General features: G+C 40.4%; 2 protein-coding genes across 7 annotated transcripts; both read left to right on the top strand.

The window, feature by feature from the left end:
* Positions 1 to 73: 73 nt before the first annotated feature.
* Positions 74 to 6,922, top strand: LOC148716430 (uncharacterized). 5 transcript variants are annotated; one of them, XM_088746093.1, is made up of 6 exons: positions 74 to 290; positions 3,375 to 3,528; positions 3,682 to 3,822; positions 4,266 to 4,591; positions 5,219 to 5,356; positions 5,784 to 6,922. In XM_088746093.1, exons 3-6 carry the CDS (start codon positions 3,758 to 3,760, stop codon positions 6,266 to 6,268), a joined length of 1,014 nt encoding a protein of 337 aa, XP_088602219.1. In that variant the 5' UTR covers positions 74 to 290; positions 3,375 to 3,528; positions 3,682 to 3,757; the 3' UTR covers positions 6,269 to 6,922. The 5 variants fall into 5 exon arrangements, with proteins under 5 accessions (XP_088602219.1, XP_088602220.1, XP_088602218.1 ...); XM_088746094.1 differs by lacking the exon at positions 3,375 to 3,528 and adding an exon at positions 816 to 869; XM_088746092.1 differs by lacking the exon at positions 3,375 to 3,528.
* Positions 2,458 to 13,925, top strand: LOC111320519 (uncharacterized). 2 transcript variants are annotated; one of them, XM_088746103.1, is made up of 4 exons: positions 2,458 to 2,573; positions 10,420 to 10,760; positions 11,004 to 11,135; positions 11,622 to 13,925. In XM_088746103.1, the coding sequence occupies exons 2-4, from the start codon at positions 10,445 to 10,447 to the stop codon at positions 12,107 to 12,109; spliced, it is 936 nt and encodes a 311-aa protein (XP_088602229.1). In that variant the 5' UTR covers positions 2,458 to 2,573; positions 10,420 to 10,444; the 3' UTR covers positions 12,110 to 13,925. The 2 variants fall into 2 exon arrangements, with proteins under 2 accessions (XP_088602229.1, XP_088602228.1); XM_088746102.1 differs by lacking the exon at positions 2,458 to 2,573 and adding an exon at positions 7,121 to 8,321.
* The last annotated feature ends 11,179 nt before the right edge of the window (positions 13,926 to 25,104 follow it).

Genomic DNA, 25,104 nt, shown 5'->3' with positions numbered 1-25,104 from the left:
GAAACTTAATTCATGTGAAAATCTGTCACTCCTACGTGGGGTGGCTACAATTTCTTAAAATTGGTTGATTTACATGTAAATTAAGTTGTCAGAAGATTTACCGTTTTGAATAAATTTGCACATTTCTTGAAAGAAAAATTCAAATTGTATTTGCGACGTTATCTTAAGGTTAGATAAAATATACATTGACACAAAGTTATTTCTTTTCATTGTGATCTCCCGGTCCACCTTGGAGAAATGTCTTCAACGAGAGAAACCTGGAAACTGTATTTTTTAACAAACAGTATTTGGTAAGATACAATAAATATATTATGAAGTTCATATATTTGCGGTATTAAATACGTATGATACACGATCCTTCGCAATAGATAGCGCTATTTATGTAATAGCGAAAATCAGACCTGAAAAAAATCATGAAAATATATGAACTTCATATATTCATTGTATCTGATTTATCATCACGGGTTTATTACGAATCAACTTAACGGCGTGCTCCCAGTTGGCTTGTTAGCTCAATTGGTAGGGCGCTGCACTAGTATCGCAGAGGTCAGTGGTTCGAATCCCGTACAGGCCTGATTTTTTTCAGGTCTGATTTTCGCTATTGCATAAATAGCGCTATCTACTGCGAAGGATCGTGCATCATAAGTATTTGGCAAATAAGCCTCTTCGTGTGGCTGGTATGTCTGCAGTTGAGATTGTCGAAAAAATGGATATTGAAGACAATCTTTCAACAAAGGACGTTATCAGCCGACATACTTGCAATTTTTGTCTCGTGCGTTGACAGAAAAATTGTGTTTACTTTTTGTACTTTCCAGAGCCGCATTTGAAATCAGCTTTTAATTTCACTACGACTGGACTCCACAAAACAAGTTCGTCCTATTTTTTTAAAGTAAAGAAGATAAAAAAATGAAACTCCTGAGGTGGCTTTTTTTTTTTTCCCGCTGGCTCCGTTTCTTTACGACGGAAATAATTGTAGTACAATATCCCAAATAACTGTGAGGTGAAAATAGCCAAGTGGTTGGGAAAGTCGTTCGAAAATGAATGGATGGGTTAATAAACCTCCATCAATGGACTCTATAGAGCGAGTTTGTTTTCCCTCCGTTTAAATTAATAGAGATGAAAAGACTCTTGAGCTGGCTCAAGATTTCACTAATATGAATCCTGCCTAGCAGTTGCATTGTCCAGTGGGCGTTCAAGAGAAGGCCAACGAATTTCGAAAATCTTAGCACTGTCCTATCACTGGGCGAAGCTTTCGAAGCTGCTGATAGTTTGGATAATGGACTTTAATCGTCTTCCTTTAGATCGATAATAGAAAAAAAGTCGGCTTCATGGAAACAATATTAGGCTGCTTTGATATTCCAGCACGAGGCTGGTCCCCTGGCTCTCTTTTGATATAGCACAGAACTAAGGAGGAAGTTTGAGGAGATCGTTTGAGCTTAAGGCGAAAATTACTAACTAGATAAATGGCATAAATTATTTATAAACTTAGCTCTTATGGTAAATTTGCCCATTCTTAAATTTCAACCTGTCATCGCTTTTGTGCAAGAACACGTTGTTGAAGTCTTCACTCGTTTTTGCCTGTTAGAACTCGCTAAATAAGAAATTCTTATTTAATTTGTACAGTATACGTTATAGCTCTGTAAAGATAAAGTCCTTGAAAGACGGTCATATAAAGTAAAATTTCAGAAAGATTCAGTTCTTTTTTTATGGTAATTTGTGCCATATACACGTTCACGCAGTTCATGCTGAGCCCCCTTAAAACATAAACCGCAGGGAAGATTCAATTTTTGACAATTTCAGAAACCTTACGAGTCAGCCGGGAAATCATACAATCTGAATTCTAAACATAACCACGTCATATATGCTCAGCATCAAATCAGGTCTACATTTCGTGAAACTTTGTCTAACAGGAAAAGTGAGGAAGAAGTTGAATGTGATTTTGTGAAATGATATCGTGTCATACTGATATTCACTGATTCGTGACTTTCTTGTTACTTGAAACGTTAATGGCATCCTATGCAACCGGTTGTAAATTGCTTCTGTGACAGTTCTGTATGCTGGGACCTCTATGTAATTAATTACTATAATGCGAATTGATCCACCCGACACAACAGCTGTAATTATTATAATTCCCATATTTTGTCCAAGTAAGGTAGACGTCGAGTTAATATATAGGGTTAGGCTCGTGCATCCAGGTGAGATTTATTACATTAAGTGTAATGGCGTTGTTGGTTCTCCATATCGCACTTATCATCAGTGAAGATTGAACTGCCCTCTGGATCAGTTCTTTACCTTCGTCACATACCGGGAGCAAAAGAACTGAATATCTTTCTTCATTTAAAATTTTTTCCCTTTTAAAACAAGCAACGAAAATTTGCTAAAAATGGATAAGTCGAAAATTTGATAAAAATTAAAGAAAATTTGGATAAGTCGGAAACCAGCAATTCATTATCATGCTGACAGTAGGGTGCGCTGGATCTGCAGCTTATTAACATTTCAGTGTAGACAGTCTAGCGACTTAGTTTTAATGAGATCAATTGTAAGCTCAGTCGCATCTTTTCATGGAAAGAAAGGTAAGTATTTCATCGAACGTAACAAACTTTCCGACCATGTTTAAAAGGAGGTCCCTATATTTTACTACTGGTTACGTTGAGAAGTTTACATAAATATACTTATTTTTCTGCTCGCACTAATGCCATTTTCAGAAAACTAAACAAAATATTGGAGATCAGAGGATTTTTATTGTGACTTATCATGGCTGGACACTTTGGTCAGAGAGGCTGCGAGCAGTCCTTTCAAGTTTCTCACTGCCGGCAGCATTGTAGCCGGGTGGACAGCCGCCACAAAAAAATTGGGAGGGGGGTTAAAGGAGAGTTTACTTAATACGTTTTGTAATTTTTGTTGTTGTTGCAAAACTCAGGAAGTTAGTCGCTTGGTAGATTGAAAATAACAAGACAGCTTGAGTTTGGACGAAATGTAGATCAAATTATCTTACGAAATCTTAATCAGTGAATCCATCGGTTTTCTGCGTAACGGAGCAAATTTACGTGTAACCGCTCGAAATTTCCGATGTCTCGGTCATTTGAACAGATGAGCTCGATGAATAAAAAACTACATAATACTTGCCTTATCTTTTCAAAGTGCATGAATTAAAATAATTTATATTTGTTAAGACCTCTTACTCGAAGACTGGGACGTGGGCAGAAAACCGATTACAAAAGGAAGCTTGTGGCGTAATATGTGGGTTGTACACCCTCGCTGTTTGCCTTATTTTAGTTGAAGATATCAAAATGATACAGAATGCTATTCGCTTTACGAGTCCAAAGTAATTAAAAACGTTGTACTTCTTAATTCTTTCACTGTTTGTTTCTTAGAAGCGCAAAGTGAGTCTTTCAAGTATCCTGTTTGGCCTCACAGAACCTTCGTGGGTGTCAGCGGGGTACACATAAACATCGGCTGATGCGGGATAAATACGAGTTCAGAATAAATGAATATTTTCCATTTTTTCGGTTTTTGCTTTCCTTAAAGGTAATGACCAAACTAATGAACCGGAGTAGCCAGTTTTTTTGCAGTACAGATCATTTCCGCTTACAATACCTCACAAGTGAGGCAGAAGTTCCATTCCAGCGACTCTGCGTGAAAATTGAAAATCGAGAATAACAACATTTATATTATTTGCAGCTTCCGACAGCCATTGAGTTACATCCAAAGGATAGACAACGGGATCCAAATTTGGAGAGAGACCCTTGGCTTTTCCATGAAAATTTTAGTGAGAAAAAGAATTGCCCCGATTTTCAAGGCACCACTTTGCAGTGAACGAAGGTATGATAGCAATTATAATAGGCTTACAAGCGCAAGAAACGTTTGAGGACTTCGTTCTGTCGCGTCTTAAGCGCGTTTGGAAACAGTGTTTCCAAACGCGCTTAAGATGTGACTGAACAAATTGAATTACAGAAGCTGAAATTTGTTGATACGCGCGTTTTACGATTTCTAAGGAATTTAATCAGCGATCGCGAAACTAAGCTAGGAATAGTGACGTTTTCAGCTTACATTGTTTCAAAATGCAAAATAAAGTCTTGGCTATGGTGTCTGCAGAGGAAAGCAGTGGCTGTCGTTTCCAGAGGATGACGTCCCGAGATAATCAATAGTAACACTTTTAGTACCTTTTTCAATCGTGCCGGTTGTGTTCTGTCAATTAGTTTAACTGTTTCACTCATCTGCTTGAAATACTTTTTGAAAATTGTTGTTGTTGTTTCTTTTTTAAGAAATCCGGCCGCTATGAAGACACTTTTGTGGTTATTATTCTTGGTTGCGATTTTCCAAATTTCTGTCAGTGAAACCACTGGCCGATGCCATTCATTGGAATACTCTGTTTCTGGAATGTTCCTAAGGGGCCATACGTTTAAAACTACAAAGGTTTGGTTGCCTGAGGAATGTTACTTTAAATGCCAGGATGAAGTCACGTGTCAGAGTTACAATTATGTTATCAGCGAGAAAGTCTGCGAACTTAATAACCGAACAAGAGAAGCAAGACCAGCGGACTTTCTTCCGGACTGGCGTCGATTCTACATCAAACGTCTGAGTGACCGAGGTACATTTGGATTCCAGTTTCTTTTTTCTTTTCTGTTTATGAATATGTATATAGATAAAATGCGGACACAAGGATAGTTTTCTTAATTCATGGGTAGCCCTTGGTGGACTTGATGGTCTTGATGGACGTGTGCTAATCGTTTTAGGATTATGTCGTTCTCTTCCTCCGAATGAGCTACAATGTAAACAGAGGCATTTTTGACAAGCTGGCGCTGTCACAACGCTGAAAGAACAGCTTAAGTTTTCGACCTTCTCAAGCACACTACACATGCTGGGCAAGTTATTTTACGTAGAGAGCGATGTTTCATCACTGTTCATCTCATTACGCGGTTGTTTTAAATAAAAGTTTGTTTTTAAACGTGAGCTTTCGGGTTTCAGTTTAAAGTCATTTTAGACATAAAGCCTAATGCTTACGCTTCGGAAAAAAAATTTTAACCTAGGCATGCACTTTTTATGCAAATATTGTTATCGTTGTCACCTGATGTAATGTGCATGACAATAACACAGAGATGCTGGAAGCTAACCAGAAGCATATAGAAGTAAGATTTAAGATCTTAGGTCGATTAGCCGTAAGTTGGATTCATTTCGAGTCTTCTTTTTCTGATAAGTGTCGCTCTTTTGCTTGAAGTTCTTCTTGGATCTACTCAAGAGCTTCCTGCTGAGTCGTGCAGTGAGATCGAAGCCAGTGAAGGACAAGAAAGAGCTGATGGGGATTTCTGGATATACTCTGATGGAACTGATCACATAATCAAAGCTCACTGTAAAGGCAAGGCTTTTAGAACAACTAACCTTAAAGAGAGAAAGAGTTGTAATGTCTCTTAGACAGACTGAGAAAGCCAGTCAGACGGATAGACATACAGACAGACAGACAGCCAGTTAGCCACTGGCAGATAGACACACAGTCAGACAGTGAGTTAGCCACTGGCAGATAGACACACCGACAGACAGTCAGTTAGCCACTGGCAGATAGACACACAGACAGACAGACGGACAGCCAGTTAGCCACTGGCAGATAGACACAGACAGAAAGCTGGGCAGGTAGACAGTTGGACAGACAGAAAGTCCTTCAATCAGTTAAGAGACAGCCAGACAGTCAGACGGACAGTCAGTCTGTCAGTCAGTTAGTCAGAGAGACAGACAGATTAGCACTGATGCTAAAGTTATCAGTGCCATTTTTTCACAAAAAAATTCAGGAAACTGGCAGAAGTTGAATACAGATTCCGTGTGCTTTGGAGCTCGAGATAACCAACATGGTTCGTTTCATGTGGAAAAGAGTGGCCAGATTAAGAAGATGAAGCTGATCCACAGATCGGGCTCTATACGCTGTAACCAAAATGATCTGCCATCTTACTGGGGCTGCAGATATTCAAAATACGGCAGCAATGACTTTATGACAATCATCACAAACGGAAATAGAAAATCACGGCTGCCACCCTCAGAAAATCTAATGGCCTTTCCAACTGGAACCAGTCATGACTGTGGCACCAAAAAACACTTTTACAATCCGGGCGGAGCTGGTCATAACTCACAGGAACTCATATTTAATCACTTGGTTCGTCCCTTATCTGTTTCACGCAATGAGGAGTTTCAGATATGGTATGGACAGGATTGGATAGATTGTTCAGAGGACGGAAATACAGGTCAAACCTGTGTTGATGTGTTCGCCTGGTATGTGTGAGCCTCGTCTGGAAGAACATGTCAATCACTCGCTTGGGATTTGGGTACATGATAAAGACGAACCTGTACTATTCTTTGGCTTCTCCATCACATTCATTGTAGTACTGATCAAATGGTTAACTTGATAGAGGCTTACAGTTCAGAGGAGAAATGTAAATGAAATGATAGAAACATGTCGCTACGATGTAGAGTAAATAAGGGAGTTCGATTTTTCTTTCAGGCCCATCTTACCAGCTACTAAGCTAACGTTTCTCTTTTGTGCTAATTGCTGTAATGGTGTACCCTGATATTAGATTCAAGGATATCCGTCCGGTGAATAGACTACGATCGAGGGGCAATGTGATTTGCTCTTCCCTGGACCGAGACACCACACAATGCATTGTTTGGTTTGAAACTGAATGCGTTCAAGCCAAAACCATAACTGAACGTCGAAGAAGATCTGCAGAGCACTGAGGACCTGTGTTCCTTGGTAAACAGTTTCTCATACACCTCTAAGAACAGCATTTAACTTTTTTTCGGTTTAATTTTTTGCTTTTCTCGTTTCAAATCGAAACTTAAGCTTAACTTCCAATCATCGCATCTTATTCTAAAGCTTAGATGATCATAAACTTTTTTCTACATCGTGTTCTTTTAAAATTTAGTTCTTTTGTTTGCAGTTTATGGTGTAAATTAAACTTTGCCGTGCAATATTATTTCCTAATTATTCATTGTCCCTTTTCAATTAACAATACTGATATTTTGAACGCAGACAGAAGTTTCCTTTATAAATTTAAAACTCTCGGTGATAATAGATGTGTGATAACATCGCATGTAAACTGAGTATCACACTATTTTTTAACGTTCTGAACAAGTGAAAAGTTGTTAGTTTTCAAAGAAGAAAAAAAAGAAAGAAATTTGTCACCTTTTGCCACCTTGACGTGAAAAAAACACAGCCAAATGGGAAAAAACAAACTAACAAGCTTGAACATGACTAACGAACAGCCTCAGACTAATGAAAAATTATTCGCCGGAGGCGAGGTGAATATCGTCGAATAATCCCCGAGACGAAGTCGAGGGGATTATTCGACAATATTCACCAAACCTGAGGCGAATGGTTGTTTTAATTTCAGAGCTGAACAACAGAGAAATTTCTAAAATCATAACATTTTAGTAACATTTGTTAACTTTTTATTTTAACATTTTATATAAACTGCGTGGAGCGGTTTAAATAGCGTCATATAAGGAACCGTTCGACCAATCAGATTGCTGGAAACTCTTTGCTCAGCTCTGAAATTATGCCAAGAAGTGATAGAAATAGGCATGTTGATGAGAGCCAAGCAGGTGTTTCTCAACGAAACCTACAGTTGAATTGAATGACAGCTGAATGGTCCTCGACGGCATCAAACCCCCCACGAATTTCGATATTTTACAGTATAATTCCGAAAGAAAACTCAGTCCAATTCAGTGGTAAAGATTGCTAAAAACCATCTTAAAAATATACGAAAACAATGGTGGTAATGGTAATGGTAATGGTAATGGTTTATTAGATACGAATTCGGCACTAAAATGAAATACAATGGTTGTGTTCATCTGCCACAACACCGCCCAGAACGAGAATATATTTTCTGCCAACTAGCTGGCAAAATGTTTCGATACTGACGTCCCAATATCAAAATATCAGAATATTTACTGAGCCCGATTAAAACCCATAAAGTCAACTTGTTTTTTTCGGTTTAAGTAAACAAAATGCAGCCGTGGTGAATTATTTCTGTTGGTATTTAACTGACACAATGCAATCAAAATGAGCAAGTTTTATTTCCATCGCTTTCAGACAAACGGTTTTACAAACAATCATACTGAGTACTTGACAGTGAAACAAACTTATCGGAGAAATAATTAAAACTGTGTTTAGTGTTGAAATTCCTTGCATATCCGTTACATTACTCGATGAAAGGAAACACGTACTGTTCCCTAGAAGAAACAAAGCGAAAGCCTGCAAGGAATTGTCCATTACTCGAGGGCGATATTGAAAACAAGAATCACATTCAGCAGGTTGAAGCAGTGCAGTACGCTAGGTAAGAATACTAAAAGTGGCGTCAAAAGGGTTTTTGTAATCGAAAACAACAGAACCAAAAGCACTCACCAACTTAAAAATAGAGGCTTTTATGAAACCGAGTTAACATAAGCCTACTAAACACGCACAAATAGAAATATTATTATCACCTTGTCGGACATTGTAGCACACCTTGCAGGAGTAAAATGGAGATTTTTGAGGGCTTAAGTATATTTTAGCTTGCTTACAAGCTCGCGTGATTGTTTACACTGAGTGTCTGTGTTTTTTTTGTAAACTATTCCAGTTCTTATTTTCTCATTGCCCTCCAAAGTGATACTTATCTAATAGTAATACTAAATTTGAATGTTTCTTGGTCCCCTCTCATGGCTCGGCTCGGTCTTAAGGTAGCTGAACACAGTTTTTGATGCCTGTGTTTCATTCACCTTTTTCACTGAAATATCTAGAATTTCCTTTGTTAAAGTTCAATTTGTTTTTCAATACTCCAGTTACTTATTTCCTAAAGTATTTCAGTACGAAATTTCGTGAAATTCTAATGAGTGGTTTTCAAGAAATAGGCGTATTTCCGAGAAAGCAATTTTCCATTCAATCGCAATTTTTTTACTTACTACGCATGCGCTACATTTAACTGGGTCCTTTCAGCAGCTGGTCCTTTCGGTAACAACGAAAAAGCTGAGAATTACTGGGTTCTTTGCACTTTTACCTTTTTTAACTAATCTTTGTAATAAAAGATTAAAACCATCAATACACTGCATCAACTAGAGAGAAAAATAGCGCAGGTAGTGCGGGTACGGGAACGTGTTGAGTACATAAAATGACCGCTCTATTGACGGCATGTTTGCTTTTTACAATCCTCGTGCGCGCGCTGATTTGCATCAGCAAAAGCGCGCGCGAAAACTGTTTTCGGCCTCCTTAAATGATTCTGAATCGGGCCCAAAACATTCCATGAGCATAAACTCTATGGCTTTATCATCATCATCAGAAATTCAACTCTATATATTTCAGCGGATTCCTCGCAATGGTAAAACCTCGCTTATTTGCATTTTGGGTCGATTTCCCATGGAAAAATTCTACCAATCTTTCTGATTTATGTTGATTGGAGATTGACATCCTTTCTTTAAAACTAATAAATGTTTAAATAGATATGCTGTTGGGGCCCATTAATTTTGAAGGGGAACATACATTTGAGAATATTTCTGCCGTCTTTGGTTCCAGCCATGACTACAGTTGCCTCGTAAATGTTTTTGGTTTCACTTAGCTCTCGGAATTTGATGTACTCGCAATTGAATATGTTGGTACATAACGAGGATCGTTCAACACGAAAAACTTTTATGTAATTGAAATTTCGATATAAAACATAGTTCTCTTTGAAAAATAAGCTAAACGTTAACAAGTTCTTATCCGATTGCATCTAGTGAAAGAAATTTGTGTCAGACAAACCCCGAAAAAACTCAGTTACAACCTCAAAACCGAGAAACATATTATATATTTATTTTTTATAGAAGCTAAGTGCAGAAAGGATGGTGACTTGAATGACAACGAGTTAAATGAATTAACAATATTTAAATTCAACACGATTTAGTACTCGTTATGTTATAATGGAGGGAGCTGTGGTTGAAAACAAGTATTAACGATTGCTTTAGATATTTATAAGAAATTTCTCTCAAGAGAGGTAGGTCTTTATGTTCATTTCCAGTCTAGCTTGTGTACTGAATTTTAAGTTTTCAGAGAAACGCAATCTACTAAAAACGTTGTAAAACGCAGAATAACAGCGAACCAACACAAAACTAAGTTAGAATCTTTAAAAGCGATAAGATTTATTTTTCTCAGTGTACATGCATTTATCGGCATGACTGAAGGAGAAAATATTCGCTGAGTTGTCAATGCGGTCAGATGAACTGATCTAATATTCCAGTCGAAGTGACTGGAGAGAGGAATATCAAAACTTTCACTAAACAGAAATAAACGGGCGAGAACTGGCGCGTTGTGTTTAAATAATAATTATTTGTTAAAGTAGCTTCTGATCTGCTTTCAATTTGCTTTCCCATCATTATTCTCAATAGCTTTGTTAGTCAAAATTTGAAGTTATTTTCTCTCAACAGAAACCTGGCCTCTATCCACGAGAACATGTATCGAGTGTTATTCCTCTTAGTAACTTTAATTCTAATGCTCGTGATTGATCCAATGCAAGCAAGTGGCCAGTGTCATCCAGCAGAACGTTCGATAGGAGGAATGTACCTTAGGGGCAGAACCTTTACAACTATTCATGCTCGATCGCTAGAGGAGTGTTATTTCAAGTGCGAAGAAAACATATCTTGTCAGAGCTACAATGTCATCATTGGTCAGAATGTGTGTGAACTAAACGATCGTACAAAGGAAGCAAGACCTGGAAATTTCATCGCAGATCAGAAGAGGTTTTATATGAAACGCGTCTATAACAGAGGTATGGCGAGGAATACCTCAGCAGACACTTAGCCAGCTGTTAGCACCTTAGCAACCAAGCCTTCCACGAACGTAGCCTTCGAAAGGACGTTTAGGCCTTACAAGCTTTTTAATAGCTTTTACAACTCTAACAGTGAAAAAAGTAAACGGAACAGTACCTTGGCACGCCCATTATAATTAAGTGAGAATGATTCTAGTAGTGTTCTGAAGGAAGGCTTAAAAGGAGTTTTAATTTTTTATACAGTCCCTCTTGGATCTATTAAAGGACTCCCCGCTGAATCATGCAGCGAAGTGAAAGCTAGCGAGGGAATGGCTGAGGGGCAATACTGGATCTACTCCACTACTCATGGTCAGGTGATTCTAGCGCACTGTGATGGTGAGTTGTCATTAATGATCAATACACGACTGTGAATGTTGAATATCATATATTTGAAGTGCGGATAAATAATTGAAGATGAGAGTGACCATCGTATTGATAAACATTACTAAATAGATAAATCGATAAAAAGAAACAGGCTTGTACGGGAATTGAATCCATGACCACTACGCTACCGGTGAAGTACTCTACCATCTGAGCTAAGAAACCTACTGTGAATACATGACCATAGTGTATTTGGACTGCGCAGTGCGCAGTGCGCAGTGTGCAGTGATTACTTTGTAGCATTCATCGCTTGGATGATCACTCTGATCTTTGTTAATTTACAAGTAAGGTGGCTAGGAAACTATGAAGTATTAAAACAGCGAATAGAAATGAGGCGATAATAGCTGCCTCGTTTTCCCAAACAGGCACAGATAATTGATTTTCATCAGGTCGTTTCCTAATCTTACGCTAAAAACTTCTTATTGCAAAATTTCACGCTAGGGAACTGGCAAAGAATCAATAACGCACCTGTCTGCTTTGGAGCCAAAAACGACGGTTATGGCTCCTTCAACGTAACAAAGAGTGGGAAGCTTAAGACAATGAAGCTTCTGCACAGATCAGGGCAAATAAGGTGCAATTCCCGAACAGCTGTTTCTTATTGGGGCTGTACTCACCAAAGATATGCAGATAAAAAGCTGATGACCTTCATCACTAATGACAAAAGAGAGACTATGTTTCCTCCTGGCCACGGTCTGGAGGCTTTTCAGAAAGGGGATCCTGACATCATTTGTTTAGACGTAAAACACTTTTATACTCTGGAAGGAGCCAACCACACCTCACCAGAACTGGTTTTTCCCGACCCTTCAAGTCCGGTTTCTGTGTCCCGAAACCAGGAGTTGCAGATATGGTACGGACAGGATTGGAAAGATTGTGGAGAGGGGGACAATAGGGGCCAAGTTTGTGTTGATGTGTATGCCTGGTATTTGTAAACTGATTAAGAGATTTTAGAGGTGAACTTAGAGGCAACTTGGCAAAATCTGATTATAAACAATTATATGAACAATATCAGCAGCTTTTGCCTAAAATGCCGTCCAAAACGCTCAATCTTTATAGAAGTGGTAGTAACACAGATCAGAAATATTTCAGAACACGAGGTTTACGCTCAACTTTTAACAGTTTGGGGTTTTTGTTCTATTCCTTTTCAGTAAAGATTTGATTCGTGTAATTTGTTAGTTCTGTTTAGTAAAATCTACAAAAATGCAGTATACTCAGGGTTATGGTCAGGGTTATCGCAACTGTGTTTTCGTGAATTAACAAGTTGACCTCATCAAAGATGTAAAATGATCATTGTGCAAAATAGGAGCGAGATGAAATCAAGGATATTTTTTGTTAAATTTTGAGGTCTATAACATTAGAGTGTAAGAAATGTCTTTTTAAACTTCTCAATGGCGAGCAAAACTCACAAAAAAATTTGCCGGATGGTATACTCTGCCCCCTGCATACAAATCTGTTCAGTTTTAAACCTTTCAAAGTATCGTAACATCTCTCGCTTTAAAGCTACTGCGTATTGTAAAAAAAAGTCTCAACTCTGTGTAGTTTTCAATAAGTGCAGTGTTACCTTTATTTTTCTCCAGAAAGACGTTGATAGTTCCTTAATTACATAAATTTTAATGAATGGTAACAGTATTTCTATCTGTGGTCATGAAACAGACAAACTCATACGGCTCATACACGGCTTTCCTTGGGTCACGGATTTTGTTACCTCTGTCATCAGAGTCAGTAGCTGGAGATTCTCCGGGTTTGTGAGACCAGTAGCCATTGTTATCCAGGCGGAAAAAGTGGAAATCGCGATCCACTGGTAAACGTGGATCGCCTCCTGTGTAGGAAACAAGTCGATAGCGTGTGTGAGGTGAATAGAAAAACTCCTATGGACACACTTTTTCCCTGTCACTTTGGCTTTTCACCCGCTAACCGAGAGACGAGAGACATGGCAACATTTTAGGACTCGATTCCGAATCTCTTTTGTTTCCGAGAATCCTTTAGAAGAAGGCATCATATATCTTACGGCTATTTCCAATGTTTAGCCTTTTCTTACTTTTAAGCTTTGTAGTATTGCGAAGTATTTAAAAGTCCAACGGCAATGGTTATAATTCAATTCTACTACTCAGTAGTAAAGTGAGAGCTACTTTGTACCGGTCGTACTCTGATACTTAGATAACGTAATATGCTTTAATTCTTGCTAAAGGAATTGACACGTACACGTAACCAGCTTGAAGAACTCCTTATTTTCACCCGGTTCTTTTAAATGGCTTTGATTGTGTACTGTGTACGACAAGCACAACAACAATGTATCCCCTACAGTACATTGAAAACGTAGCATTAACGACTGGCTAAGAAATTAGAATCTTAACAGCGCCTTTAAAAGTGAACGATCTTTAAGTTCTCTATCAACTGAATTCCAGAAAGTTTAGCGAGAGGAAAATATGAGTGAAACGAAGAACGGCTCTAAGTAGTCAGAAACCTATGATTAACAATTGGTTGAGCATGATAGCGATAACTATCAAGGCCAAAGTTTTGTGTTATCTGCCGAAGCCGAAGGCTGAGGCGGATAACATAAACTGAGGCCTTAATAATTATCGCTATCATGCGAAAACCGAATGCAATAATTGTTTTATTATGCATATTCCTAAGCGTATAAAACTATTGTCTGTAAGTATGACGTCACTTCAGCATATATAAAATATATTGTCTGTAGGTATGACGTAAGAGGATGCATAATAATAAAATTTAGTTGACATAGCCAAACTGTCTGAAAAGTACACTTGAAACGGTGTGAGTAGTATAGGGCGGCACTATATCCGGTAACCGACGAGAGAGCAGTTTTCGTACCACATGCCGGACGAGAACAAAGGGGTATTACCAAATATTGTCAGCAAGTGGCGATTTGATTTGTAGCGCAATCGTATGGGTCACACAGTGGTCACGCAGTGGTCACGCATGTCTGAATCTTGGGGAAACTTGCGAGTTGAGCTGCGAGCATCTAAACAGTAATAAAGCATTTTTAAAGTTTGTCTCAGTGACCAGAGAACTGCAAGGGATTAGCGCAAAACTTAACGCCATCTTGTTAACCATATTTGGTAATAACCCTTTACTCTTGTTGTGAAAGCTGCTCTCTTATTGGTTACAGACTCCCTATTACTACTAATGTGTTTCGTTTTTCTTTAGTAGTTCAGATCAGCAAAGCTTGTTGTTGTCATTGTCTTTGTAACCACAGTTCGTTAAACGTAATAACTATGAGGATTTCTGTCATTTGATATCAGTCTACAGAACAAGGCAATTTAAATTATTTAAGACGTTCTGCTTCCTTGTTACTCTTTGTTATGCTCAAGTTGGTATCTTGAAATTTCCCGTTATTGCTAAACTTTTTATTTTTAATTTCTCTATGAACATCTTAGTGTTTCTAAATCTTCATCTTTGACTTTTGTCAGGTATCTTTAGCACACAATTACAATGCCAGAAGCAATGAGTTACAACACTTATATCTATCCCCTTTAAGAACAAATATTAGGATATCAGTTCTCCCCAACTGTTATTGGACGTCATTTTCGGTGTGGCACCTCATCCTCCCTTATTGTAACGTGATAAGGGCCTTTAATTAGTGTTCTACTTTATCACTCTTTTTCTGCTAAATTCAATATTTCTATTTTGTTCTGCGATGAAATAATCTAGTTAATAAAGCTCATATAATAGCATAGGGAATCGTTATACATCCACCAATCCCGGCTTAGCATTTTCCCAGCTACCCAGCCAATCTCAATGTCATTTCTAAAGGACAAGCAAGGTAATACTAACCCCTGTAGATAAATAGAGCCACCAGATGTCTATCTCCAGCAGGTGCACACATGTGTTTTTGACTTGGCACAACTTTCAAACCATCAGCAGTTGAAGAACGTATAAGATCTTCATCAGTAAATTTGTCCTCGAGAGGTTCACCTCCTCCTTCACCCGGTTGTGCAAAAGTGTTGGTTTTATTGTCGTTGTCGTAGTTGTAACAATTGTTTAATTCTACATCCTTGGGGTCGTTCCACTCTTCAGGTTCGCACCACGGTGCAAATCGCTTTGTTGAATCTTTATCAACGGCTGTGACGTCTCCCGTTTTGATTTCGTTCTCAACAATTCCTTTTGTAGCATCCGAAATCGTATTCTCAGGGATAGTTTGGAGTAACAGCAGCTGGAGAGTTTTTGTTTTTGATCCTATAACTAACACTCCCGGTTCCTCAGTCTTTCCGTTGTTTACCTTTTTAACAAGAAATCCTCTGTACCAAAGCTTTGAAGGTCCACCTTCGGGTTGGTATGTGGTCCCACTCGCCAAACTACTTTCCACTTCTTGGTACGATGAATGATCTTTCTGTATCATCCAATTTGGGTTAGGACGACCAGAAAATACCCTCAAAGTTACTTCGAAGCCATCTGTATCTAAAAATTGACATATATTTTCCTGCTAGATTTATTTAACTGCAAATTAAATAATTTTCAATTTTTGGACTTCATCGGCTTTGAGGTCCCAAAGCTTCAACATTTGACGGCCCATCTATTGACCGCCTCTTATGTCAGATAACACAAACAGTAATTATAAACTCTACAGTGTCCGTTGTCACCTGGCAAAACATCTGTTGCTTCTTTATATGTCCTTCTGCTTTTGATAACAGCCTTTCCAACTGAAATAATTAAGGTTGATATCACTTATCTGCTACATATTTACTACCTCTACGAAGAACTCAAGAAAGTAAATGAAAATCTATTCTTGGGGAAATATGATGAAATAAGCCCTGAAAGAAGAAAAACGCGCCCTTAGAGACCGCATGGAAGGTAGAGACTTGCTGACTTGATAGGTTGCCTACATCGTCAGAGCATGATTCAATTTCCCATATCATTGTGAGACAAATGATTCTGTTTTCCATTGGGTAAAATGCTGATCCATGGCAGGTTACCACAGCATTTTTCCCTAAGTTGTCATCTCCAGCATTTCATATCACTTTACGTTAGCATCACACAGTTTTGCATTGAAGATACAAAATTTTTTTTCCATGTTTTGGGAGGTGTTTCATTTAAAAAGTTTTTCCTTTTAACTCCACGGAATTGCTTTTCGCTGGAATATGTATGTGATAACGGACCAATACTCAAGGTCTTAAAATAAGTGAGGAGAATTTGCTACCTTTCTATAATCAAGAAATGGATAGACATTCTAGTCTTCTCGGATAAGGAAGAATAAACCGTGGGCCCCATCTCTTGCAGGGTTAGTGGTAGGAGACGTTAATTTCCCACGCACGAGATTACTTTGTGAGGTGGATGTCCTTCCCTGGGTGGGATGGGTGGGTGTTGGCCCTGAAAAGCCCCTATGGGGAGTGGTAAATTAACCTATGTAGGTAACCTATGTATGTATGTATATATGTATACCTTCAAATACAAGGAGCTGGTGACCAGTTATGAGGTTTCTCTAGTTTGTTATTGTAAGAGAATATGAAAAGAAACTCGACGTAAAGAAGGGGTAAGGACAAGAATAGTTAATTTAGACCTGAACTTAAAGATTCCAATGGAAAATGAATAAGTAGTAACAAAAGAAAAGCTTTCGCTTTTTATATACTTTTGAACTATTCCACTGAAACCAATCACGACTTGAAATGAAGAAGTTTGCCATGTCGGTAACCTTACGTGAGACTAAAGAACATCATAGTCTTTCGGCGCTAACCTTTAGAGTGTCCATGGACAGCAAAAAGCATAAAACTCATCGCGAATATCAAGTGCCATCTCTCCATGATGCTTTGTGTCTTCCTTTGGAAAAGTGCTGTCAAAGCTGCCAAGTTCTGACCTCAGTTCAGTTTGGTATTTATGGGTGCTAATATTTACAGGTGGCTTCCAAGCACATTTACTGGGCGATACTAATCTCTCTTATACACTTACAAGCAGATATTTCTCATGTCGTGACTATCCAGGCGTTCAAGCCAAAAATCAGAAGATAAGTAAATCTCTGGCACGAATATGAGGAAATAAAAAAGAAGTCACAATGCTTGTGCCCTTATGCCGTTCTCTAATGAAATGTTATCCAAAAGATCTTTTCAACTCGATTCTCGATTTAGAACCTGTAACTAGTCGTTGTGGGAAACGCAGAGCAGAAAATTGTCATTCATTGACTGGACTGGTTATGCTTTGGTAAGAATGACTAAGTTCGGTTACACAGTGCAGTTTCAATCGGTCTACTTTCGAAATAACCCACGCGGATGTTGGAGGACACTTAATGAAACGCTTATACATGTAAAAGGAAAAAAATCCAGACATTGTTTGGATGCATTTCTGAAATTCTTCCGAGGGTAACTTTTTTCCTCTCGCCGTCGTCAGACTTTCAGTATTGGTTAACACCAGGCTTAGAATATATGCATGATTGAATTATACAGATCTGCATGTGATCTTTAAAAGAAGTGCATAGTTCCAGCAGTCCCCTTTTTAACCATGGCGTGGGAGCAGAAATTTATTGAAATTTTATCGATCATTTGTCTTAAGGCTCACGGCACGAACGAATCAGATCAAATACGCCGGAAAGGGTTATTTAATCAGATATTTGCCTCGCCAACATTTCCGAACACCTCCCAAAGTTCCTTGCGATTGCTAATAATTTACCCACTTCAAACGAACCAAAATGCCTTGGGGAGTTTACCTTTAAGATTTATCAAAAATTGGTCTTAAAATCTTATAAATGATGATGTGGATGAAATTTTGAGTATCATAGTGAACATATCAAGCCTAAACATATCACCAGCCGTCATGCTTTTATGTGGGACGAGACGGTGTCAACAGCTACTTTAATGTTTATTTAGGATAGACATTAGTCGTTTAAAACCTATTTCAGTAGGAGTAACGGCTAGCTTAAACAACCAGAGTAGGAAAGGTAAAAGTAAGCTAAATGAAATTTTTAGAGCTGCATGAAAGACTAACTGGTAAAACTGTTTGATTTGAATCGATATAGATTTTGATATGAACACTTTAAAATTCATTGGAACACGAATAAATAGTAAAAAAACTGTCTTCAAATCTCGATTAGAAAAACACTTCTCAAATATAGTCAGAGAAAGGATTTATAATTAGCTTAATATCTCTTTTTAGCGCAGTGAAAATTTATAAAATAAATTTCCAACGATTGACAATGAGACTGCTTGAATAGTTTCATTTTCCACAACGTTAGAAATCTGAAGGTCGAAAAATCAATGGAGGCATTTCCATTTCAAAGTTGCTTCTACAACCACATTTATGAAGCACTGGCGATAGATATCCACCAGTTACTGCATCAAGGTATATATCCGGTCATTTTCGAAATTTAACACAAATCTTGAAAAGTTTGAAAAACTCATTTGTGAGAAAGTTATAAATCATTTGGAGAAACACAATCTTCTCTATCAACTACATTTCGTATTGAGTGATGGACACTCTTGACGTCACAAGTTATGTCACGAATTGTTGATATTCCAAGGAAATATGTAGATAGCAACAAAGGTGCTTTTGGGTCTTTCTTAGACTTTGCTAAAGCTTTTTATATCGTAAATCATGATATTGTGATAAGTCCATTTTCGGGTCCGCAGGCACTTAATTTCTAACGTACTGATCGAACACAACAAGCGGCCATGTTGTCTTTATTACACACAACAACAACCACCCCGAGGGGGGTGGTAACGAAAGTAACACATTTCGTTCTAATAGGGAGGTACACGGTTTCGGCTTTCGCTACAATGCTCCCCCTCCTAAGAGACACTGTCCTCAGTGTCACGGTGCTAACCACTCTAACAGGAACGAATAAAATTTAACAATTCAACAACAGCTCTGAACGTCTTGTAAAGTTCTTCTAAAACAACAAGCACTGATCAGTAAACAATAGAAACTAATGTCACTCAAAGTTCCTCCTGTCTATCACGCTTAAGAAACTCTTTAAAAGTCTATTTGAGTGTTCAATGTCCAAGGTAATGAAGGGGTTAGATCCAATCACCGTAACGATTTGGTTCTCTCCGCTCCCTTCCATAACGTGTCCGTACATTATGTGGTAGGCTTCCTCGGGAAGGGGTCCCACTGTCCTTCTCCAACACGCCCTGTTGGTCTACAACTGGAACCACTTGCAGGGCATCAGCAGGTATCTCTGCATCTGTACCCCTTCCCGAGTCTGCTTCGTCGTCACTGTTCTCCGCATCAGATTCAGGCTTCTCGGACATTGTTGTTGAATCAGGTTGGATGCTACCATGAACAGAATTCTGAGACTCCACGGCAATGCTGCCATCCAGAACACCTTCCCTCAGCACCGTTGGAACAGAGCCACCCGGGATAACAGGCTCAATTTCTCCAACACTCGCAGCTTGGGATACAGGCGTAACAGTCTCTCCTTCCTCCGAAATCCAGCTCCTCAATGCTGGTCCGAGATATGGCTTGAGTCGGTCTGCGTGAATAACTTTAGCTTTTGCCCTTCGACTTTTTTGAATACGATAGGTTACATCTGACAACACAGACACCACCAAATAAGGCCCTTCCCACGGACAATCCAACTTGGGGTTCCTGCCTTTCTTTCGGCGTACGTTGTGCAGCCAGACGCTGTCTCCCACCCGGAAAGGCTTACTGGACACTCGTTTGTCATAGTTTCTCTTCTGCCGTTCTGCTGCTTTTCCGAGATGTCGTCGTGCTACCTCGTGGGCGCCAGACAGTCTCTGTTGAAGAGCCAATGCATACTCAGTTGACAGAGGCGGCGTATCTGGAGTTGACTCAGTGACTACGTCAAGTGGGACTTCAATTTCACGTCCAAGCATTAGCATGTTTGGGGTTTCCCCCGTAGACTCATGCACAGAGCTTCTGTAGGCCATCATGCAAGATTGAAGTTGTAAGTCCCAGTCCTCTTGACTTTCTTTAAGTTTTCCTCGCAGCATTTCAACCAATGTTCGATTGTACCGTTCCACCTGTCCGTCTGACTGTGGATGCAACGGGGTGGTTCTAGTATTCTCGATATCCAAGAGCTTACACACTTCAGCCATGACTTTGGACTCAAAGTTCGTTCCCTGATCACTCTGTAACTCCCGAGGAACTCCAAAACGACACACGAACTCACCCACCAACTTTTCAGCTACTGTAACAGCTTCTTGATTCGGGATAGGATAGCTTTCAGTCCACTTTGTAAAGTAGTCGGTTACAACAAGAACAAATTTATTACCACGAGGTGTCTGAGGTAGTGGTCCAAGTATGTCCATCGCAAGACGTTCCATCGGAGCACCAACCACATATTGCTTCAGAGGCGAACGTCGCTTCCGTCCCCAGCTCTTCTTGGCACCACACTCATGACAAACTTTGATCCATCTCTTGACTCGTGAAGTTAGGCCTGGCCAGTAGTACCGAGCTCTAAGCGCTCCCAGTGTCTTGTTGACACCCCGGTGACTTGCAGTTGTATGGTTGTGATGAGCTCTGAGCGCCGTTTCTTGCAGGTTGCTTGGAAGTACAATCTGGTACTGTATTTTAGTACCACTTCCCTCTTCCCACCTCCGGCATAGTACTTGATCTCGGATTTCCAGTTGGTCCCACTGGGCCCAAAGTGCCTTCACTGTGCGGTCATATGGAGAGACATCTTCCCACTTCGGTCGGACTGCACTTGCACCTTTGCACTGTAATATCACCTTTAGGCTAGGATCTGCTGCTTGTTGCTCATGAAGGTACTCTCGAGTCCACGTTGGTTCCAGTTTGATCGTTTTGCACCACGTTTCAGGCTGATCATTGGTAAAGCAACGTTCAGTAGTAGCTGACGACAATTCTGCTCCACCTCGCTTATCGTGAAGAATTTCCGTTTGCTCCTTTACAAACTCGTCACTCCTACCCTGGGAAACATCAGTCTGAACAGCAACACTAACCACTTGCTCAACCTTCTTCCACTCCTTACACCATTTGCAACCATCGTTACAAGGTCTTCGTGACATGGCGTCAGCATTTTGATGTCGTTGGCCTTCTCGATACTCAATCTCATATCTAAACACACTGAGGAACTCTATCCATCTTGCCAACTGTCCCTCTGGTTCCTTGACTTTAAGCACTGAGCGAAGGGGGGCGTGGTCAGTCCTTATGCGAAACTTCGGCCCCTGCAAATAGTGACGAAACTGCTTCACAAACTCCACAACAGCAAGCAGCTCTTTCCGCGTAACGCAGTAGTTTCTCTCGGCCTTGGTCAACGTTCTGCTCGCATAAGCAACTGGATGCTCCACCCCATTCTTTAACTGACTCAAGACGGCTCCAATACCATGGTTGCTGGCATCAGTGTCAAGTATGAACTCCGCAGTGAAATCTGGGTATGACAAGACAGGAGCTGTGGCCAACAAGGTCTTCAAGGTATCAAACGACACCTGACACTCGGATGTCCAAGTAAAGTCAACATTTACTTCAGTCAGTTTGTGAAGAGGCCTGGCTACCAGGGCAAAATTTGGAACAAAACGTCGATAGTAACTGGCAAGTCCTAGAAAGCTCTTTACTTCAGTTGCATTCTCAGGTACTGGCCACTCATGAACTCGTTTAACCTTCGCAGGGTCAGTCTCGATGCCCTTCTCAGATACAATATGGCCAAGATATGCGACGCGTTTCTGGAACAGCAGACATTTGCTTGGTTTCAACTTAAGTCCAGCTGATGCAAGGCGAACGAACACTTCCTCTAGACGCTCCAGTTCCTCTTGAAAAGTTCTCCCATACACAATTGTATCATCAAGGTAGATAAGGCAGGTCTCAAACCTTAGCCCTGCTAAGATCAGTTCCATTAATCTTTCAAAGGTACTTGGTGATGAAGTGAGACCGAAAGGCATAACATTCCACTCGTAGAGACCAGAAATGGTTACGAAGGCTGCTTTACCACTGCTAGCTGGGTCCATAGGGACTTGCCAATACCCCGATGCCAGATCCAAGGTGGAGAACCATTTTGCACCGGAAAGAGAACACAGAGAGTCATCAATCCTTGGCAACGGGTAAGCATCTTTGACTGTTACTGCGTTGACCTGTCTGTAATCTACACAGAACCTTTGCGAGCCATCCTTCTTGGTAACTAACACCACAGGAGATGACCACGGACTGTTGGATTTCTTCACAATTCCACGTTGTAACAAGTCCTCCACCTGCCTCTCAATTTCCGCATGTTTCGATGGTGATGTGCGGCGAGGATGCTGTTTGATTGGTCTTGCATCGCCTGTGTCGATATTGTGTGTCACTAGGTTGGTTCTGCCAAGATCTTGTTCTGACAAGGAGAATACGTCTTTATGCCGGTGTAAAAGTCCAGCAACTGCCTGGCTTTCTTCTTCGGTCAACTGTTCTGAACTGCGCCGCGAAAGTTCTCTGAGTGGATCTGGTAACAAGTCTCCACTTTCCTCCGCCCTCCTCTGACTTTGGTCAATTCCCCTTGTGGAGCCCTGAGAGTTAATTTCAGGAAACTCCAGCTCTGCCACGTTGGAAACTGGTTTGGCCACAGCTACCACAGTCTGAGCACCGATGGTTTGCGTTTTGTCAGCAGTGTTAAGAATTCGCACTGGTACAAGGCCGTTATCTCCTGCAGAAACCAGAGTCCTTCCAATATACAGGCCTTTGTCTTGTAGACGGTTGCCACAGGGCTCTAGGATTCGCAATCCTTGATTAGCATTTTCAGCTTTGGACTGTCGGTGGATAAGATGAACTGGAATTACTGCTTCACAATGTGGTTCTATCACTACAACCCGGCGAGTTACACATCTGAGACTGAGTTGCTGGAAACTCTCACTACAACAGTCAATTTCCTCTCCATTGATAAGAAGTTGTTGCTGAACTAGGTCAATCTTTGCATCTACATCAGACAAGAATTCCATGCCTAATATGGCAGAGTCCTCAATGTCGGCTACCAGAACACGTAAGCTTACATCTTGAGTTCCTATCCTTATAGTAATCTCCCCTGTGCCATACGTATTGGTTCTGCGCCCGTCTGCCACAAACACTTGTGAGCCATCTTCACGTAAGGGGAATTTAGCATCCTCAGGTAACCTCTTGTAGCACTCATAGGATAAAACATTTCTCACGGCACCCGTATCTACCAGCCAAACAACTTTACACTGTCCTATGAACCCAATGACGTAAAGTCCATAGGGGCGAGATCTCCGATTAGGTACTACTATCACATTCCCACCCTCTTTAAGATTGTCAACTGCAGTGTTAGAACTTTGAGGCCCATGACTGTCCAGGTATCCTACTGGGCCCTCGAGGACACCCTGTTCCCGTTTCCCGAGTACTGGTCAGTTGCCGGTCGTCCCCTTCGTTTAGGGCATTCTTTTCTCATGTGTCCCCTCTTTCCACAATGCCAGCATTCCCATCCCCTGGTTTGGTTTCCCTGTGGCTGTAGTTGGTTTGCAAGAAATTCATTCAATTGCGTGATGATGCTTTGCTGAGCTTCTAATTGCTGTTGTTGCTGGTCTATCTGAAGCCTAAGCCCATCCACCTTTGTTTGCAATTGTGTTCGTTCTGTTTCCATGGCTCTGACTTTACTACCCGCCCGTCTGAAAGAATTATTGTTGTCTAGAAGTCGGAGGGATTCCAACTCTCTAGCTAGGGAAAGGGCTTGGTCGAGAGTTCCCGGTTTTTCCCGTCTAAGATACAGCCTATCATCCTTATCACTCAAAGCATCAATAAAATGTTGGACAGCAAAACGTTCCTGCACGGAAACACCCAAATCCTGGTATGCTAGATCTACCATTGAACGAATATCTGTAGCTAACACTTGTAAACTCTCACCTTCGAATTGTCGACGATTTAACAGCCTGGCCTGATGTAACTCGGCTTGTTTCTCCACGCCAAATCGTAGCTGCAATCTCTCCACAATTTTGTCGTATTGTTGACAATCTGAATCCGTGAGTCCACTTAATAATTTCCTACTGTCACCACGAAGACTGGCGGCCAGAAACATCGCCTTTTCTTCCTCGGTCCATCCATTGACGATCGAGCAGCGCTCAAAATGCATCAGATATTCTTTCAGGGGTTGTTTTCCATCGAAATCTTCCGGTAGTTTAACAGGTTTCCTTGTTTGACGGACCACCGTCAACCCTTGTGACTTTGCGAGGGTTAACAAGTCATCATCGTTACGCCGGAATGGATTTGCAATCGAAGCACGTGACGTTTCGGTCGCTGGAAGTAGTGTGCTATCTCCGACCTCTGATGACTTTGCGAGGGTTAACAAGTCAGCCTCGTTACGTCGGAATGGATTTGCAGTCGACGCACGTGGTGTTTCGGTCGCTGGAAGTGTGCTATCCCCGACCTCTGGTGACTGTGAAGTCGAAGCACGTGGTGTTTCGGTCGCTGGAAGTGTGCTATCCCCGACCTCCGATCGTACAAAAAACGGGCTAAGCGCCTCCAAATCCGTTTTGAAAGGATTCTCTGACCTGATAGGAGTGGACCAACGCTGCCGCCAATGTGATAAGTCCATTTTCGGGTCCGAAGGCACTTAATTTCTAACGTACTGATCGAACACAACAAGCGGCCATGTTGTCTTTTTTACACACAACAACAACTACCCCGAGGGGGGTGGTAACAAAAGTAACACATTTCGTTCTAACAGGGAGGTACACGGTTTCGGCTTTCGCTACAATATCCTTTTCGAAAAAATGGATGATCATGTACAAATTCGGAGTGCCTTCAACTTTTAACTAGTTACCTGGTTGCACCAGTAATTTCTTTCGTTGGTAGATCTCTCAACAATCTTTTCAACTATATATTCAGTTACCGGAGAAAATGTTATGATCCCCCTTGCCGCGTTTATGAGCGCTATCTACAGTGTTGAAGAGTAATTCTTGACAATTCTAAGAGTGCCATTTCCCCGCGCAAGCATCTTTAAAGTAGAAGTTGATTTGGAAAATAATCAATCGTTGTCTCCCAAAGAAAGGAACTCCTTTAAAAACAAGGATAGGTTTCAACGCAATTT

This window comes from Stylophora pistillata, chromosome 14 (assembly GCF_964205215.1).
Source record: "Stylophora pistillata chromosome 14, jaStyPist1.2, whole genome shotgun sequence".
In the NCBI taxonomy this organism is placed as follows: domain Eukaryota; kingdom Metazoa; phylum Cnidaria; class Anthozoa; order Scleractinia; family Pocilloporidae; genus Stylophora; species Stylophora pistillata.
Note: the sequence above shows the minus strand (reverse complement) of the source record. Positions and strands in the feature narration are given on the sequence as shown.

What these genes read in the sequence shown, in the direction of transcription:
- LOC148716430 (XM_088746092.1), top strand. Translation starts at nt 238, where the DNA reads ATGTCTTCAACGAGAGAAACCTGGAAACTGTATTTTTTAACAAACAGT. An exon ending in TTTTTAACAAACAGTATTTG is followed by an intron (nt 291 to 3,681) that starts GTAAGATACAAT and finishes TATTATTTGCAG; the next exon opens with CTTCCGACAGCCATTGAGTT. An exon ending in AATCAAAGCTCACTGTAAAG is followed by an intron (nt 5,357 to 5,783) that starts GCAAGGCTTTTA and finishes AAAAAAATTCAG; the next exon opens with GAAACTGGCAGAAGTTGAAT.
- LOC111320519 (XM_088746102.1), top strand. Translation starts at nt 8,194, where the DNA reads ATGAAAGGAAACACGTACTGTTCCCTAGAAGAAACAAAGCGAAAGCCT. An exon ending in GAAGCAGTGCAGTACGCTAG is followed by an intron (nt 8,322 to 10,419) that starts GTAAGAATACTA and finishes TTCTCTCAACAG; the next exon opens with AAACCTGGCCTCTATCCACG. An exon ending in GATTCTAGCGCACTGTGATG is followed by an intron (nt 11,136 to 11,621) that starts GTGAGTTGTCAT and finishes ATTTCACGCTAG; the next exon opens with GGAACTGGCAAAGAATCAAT.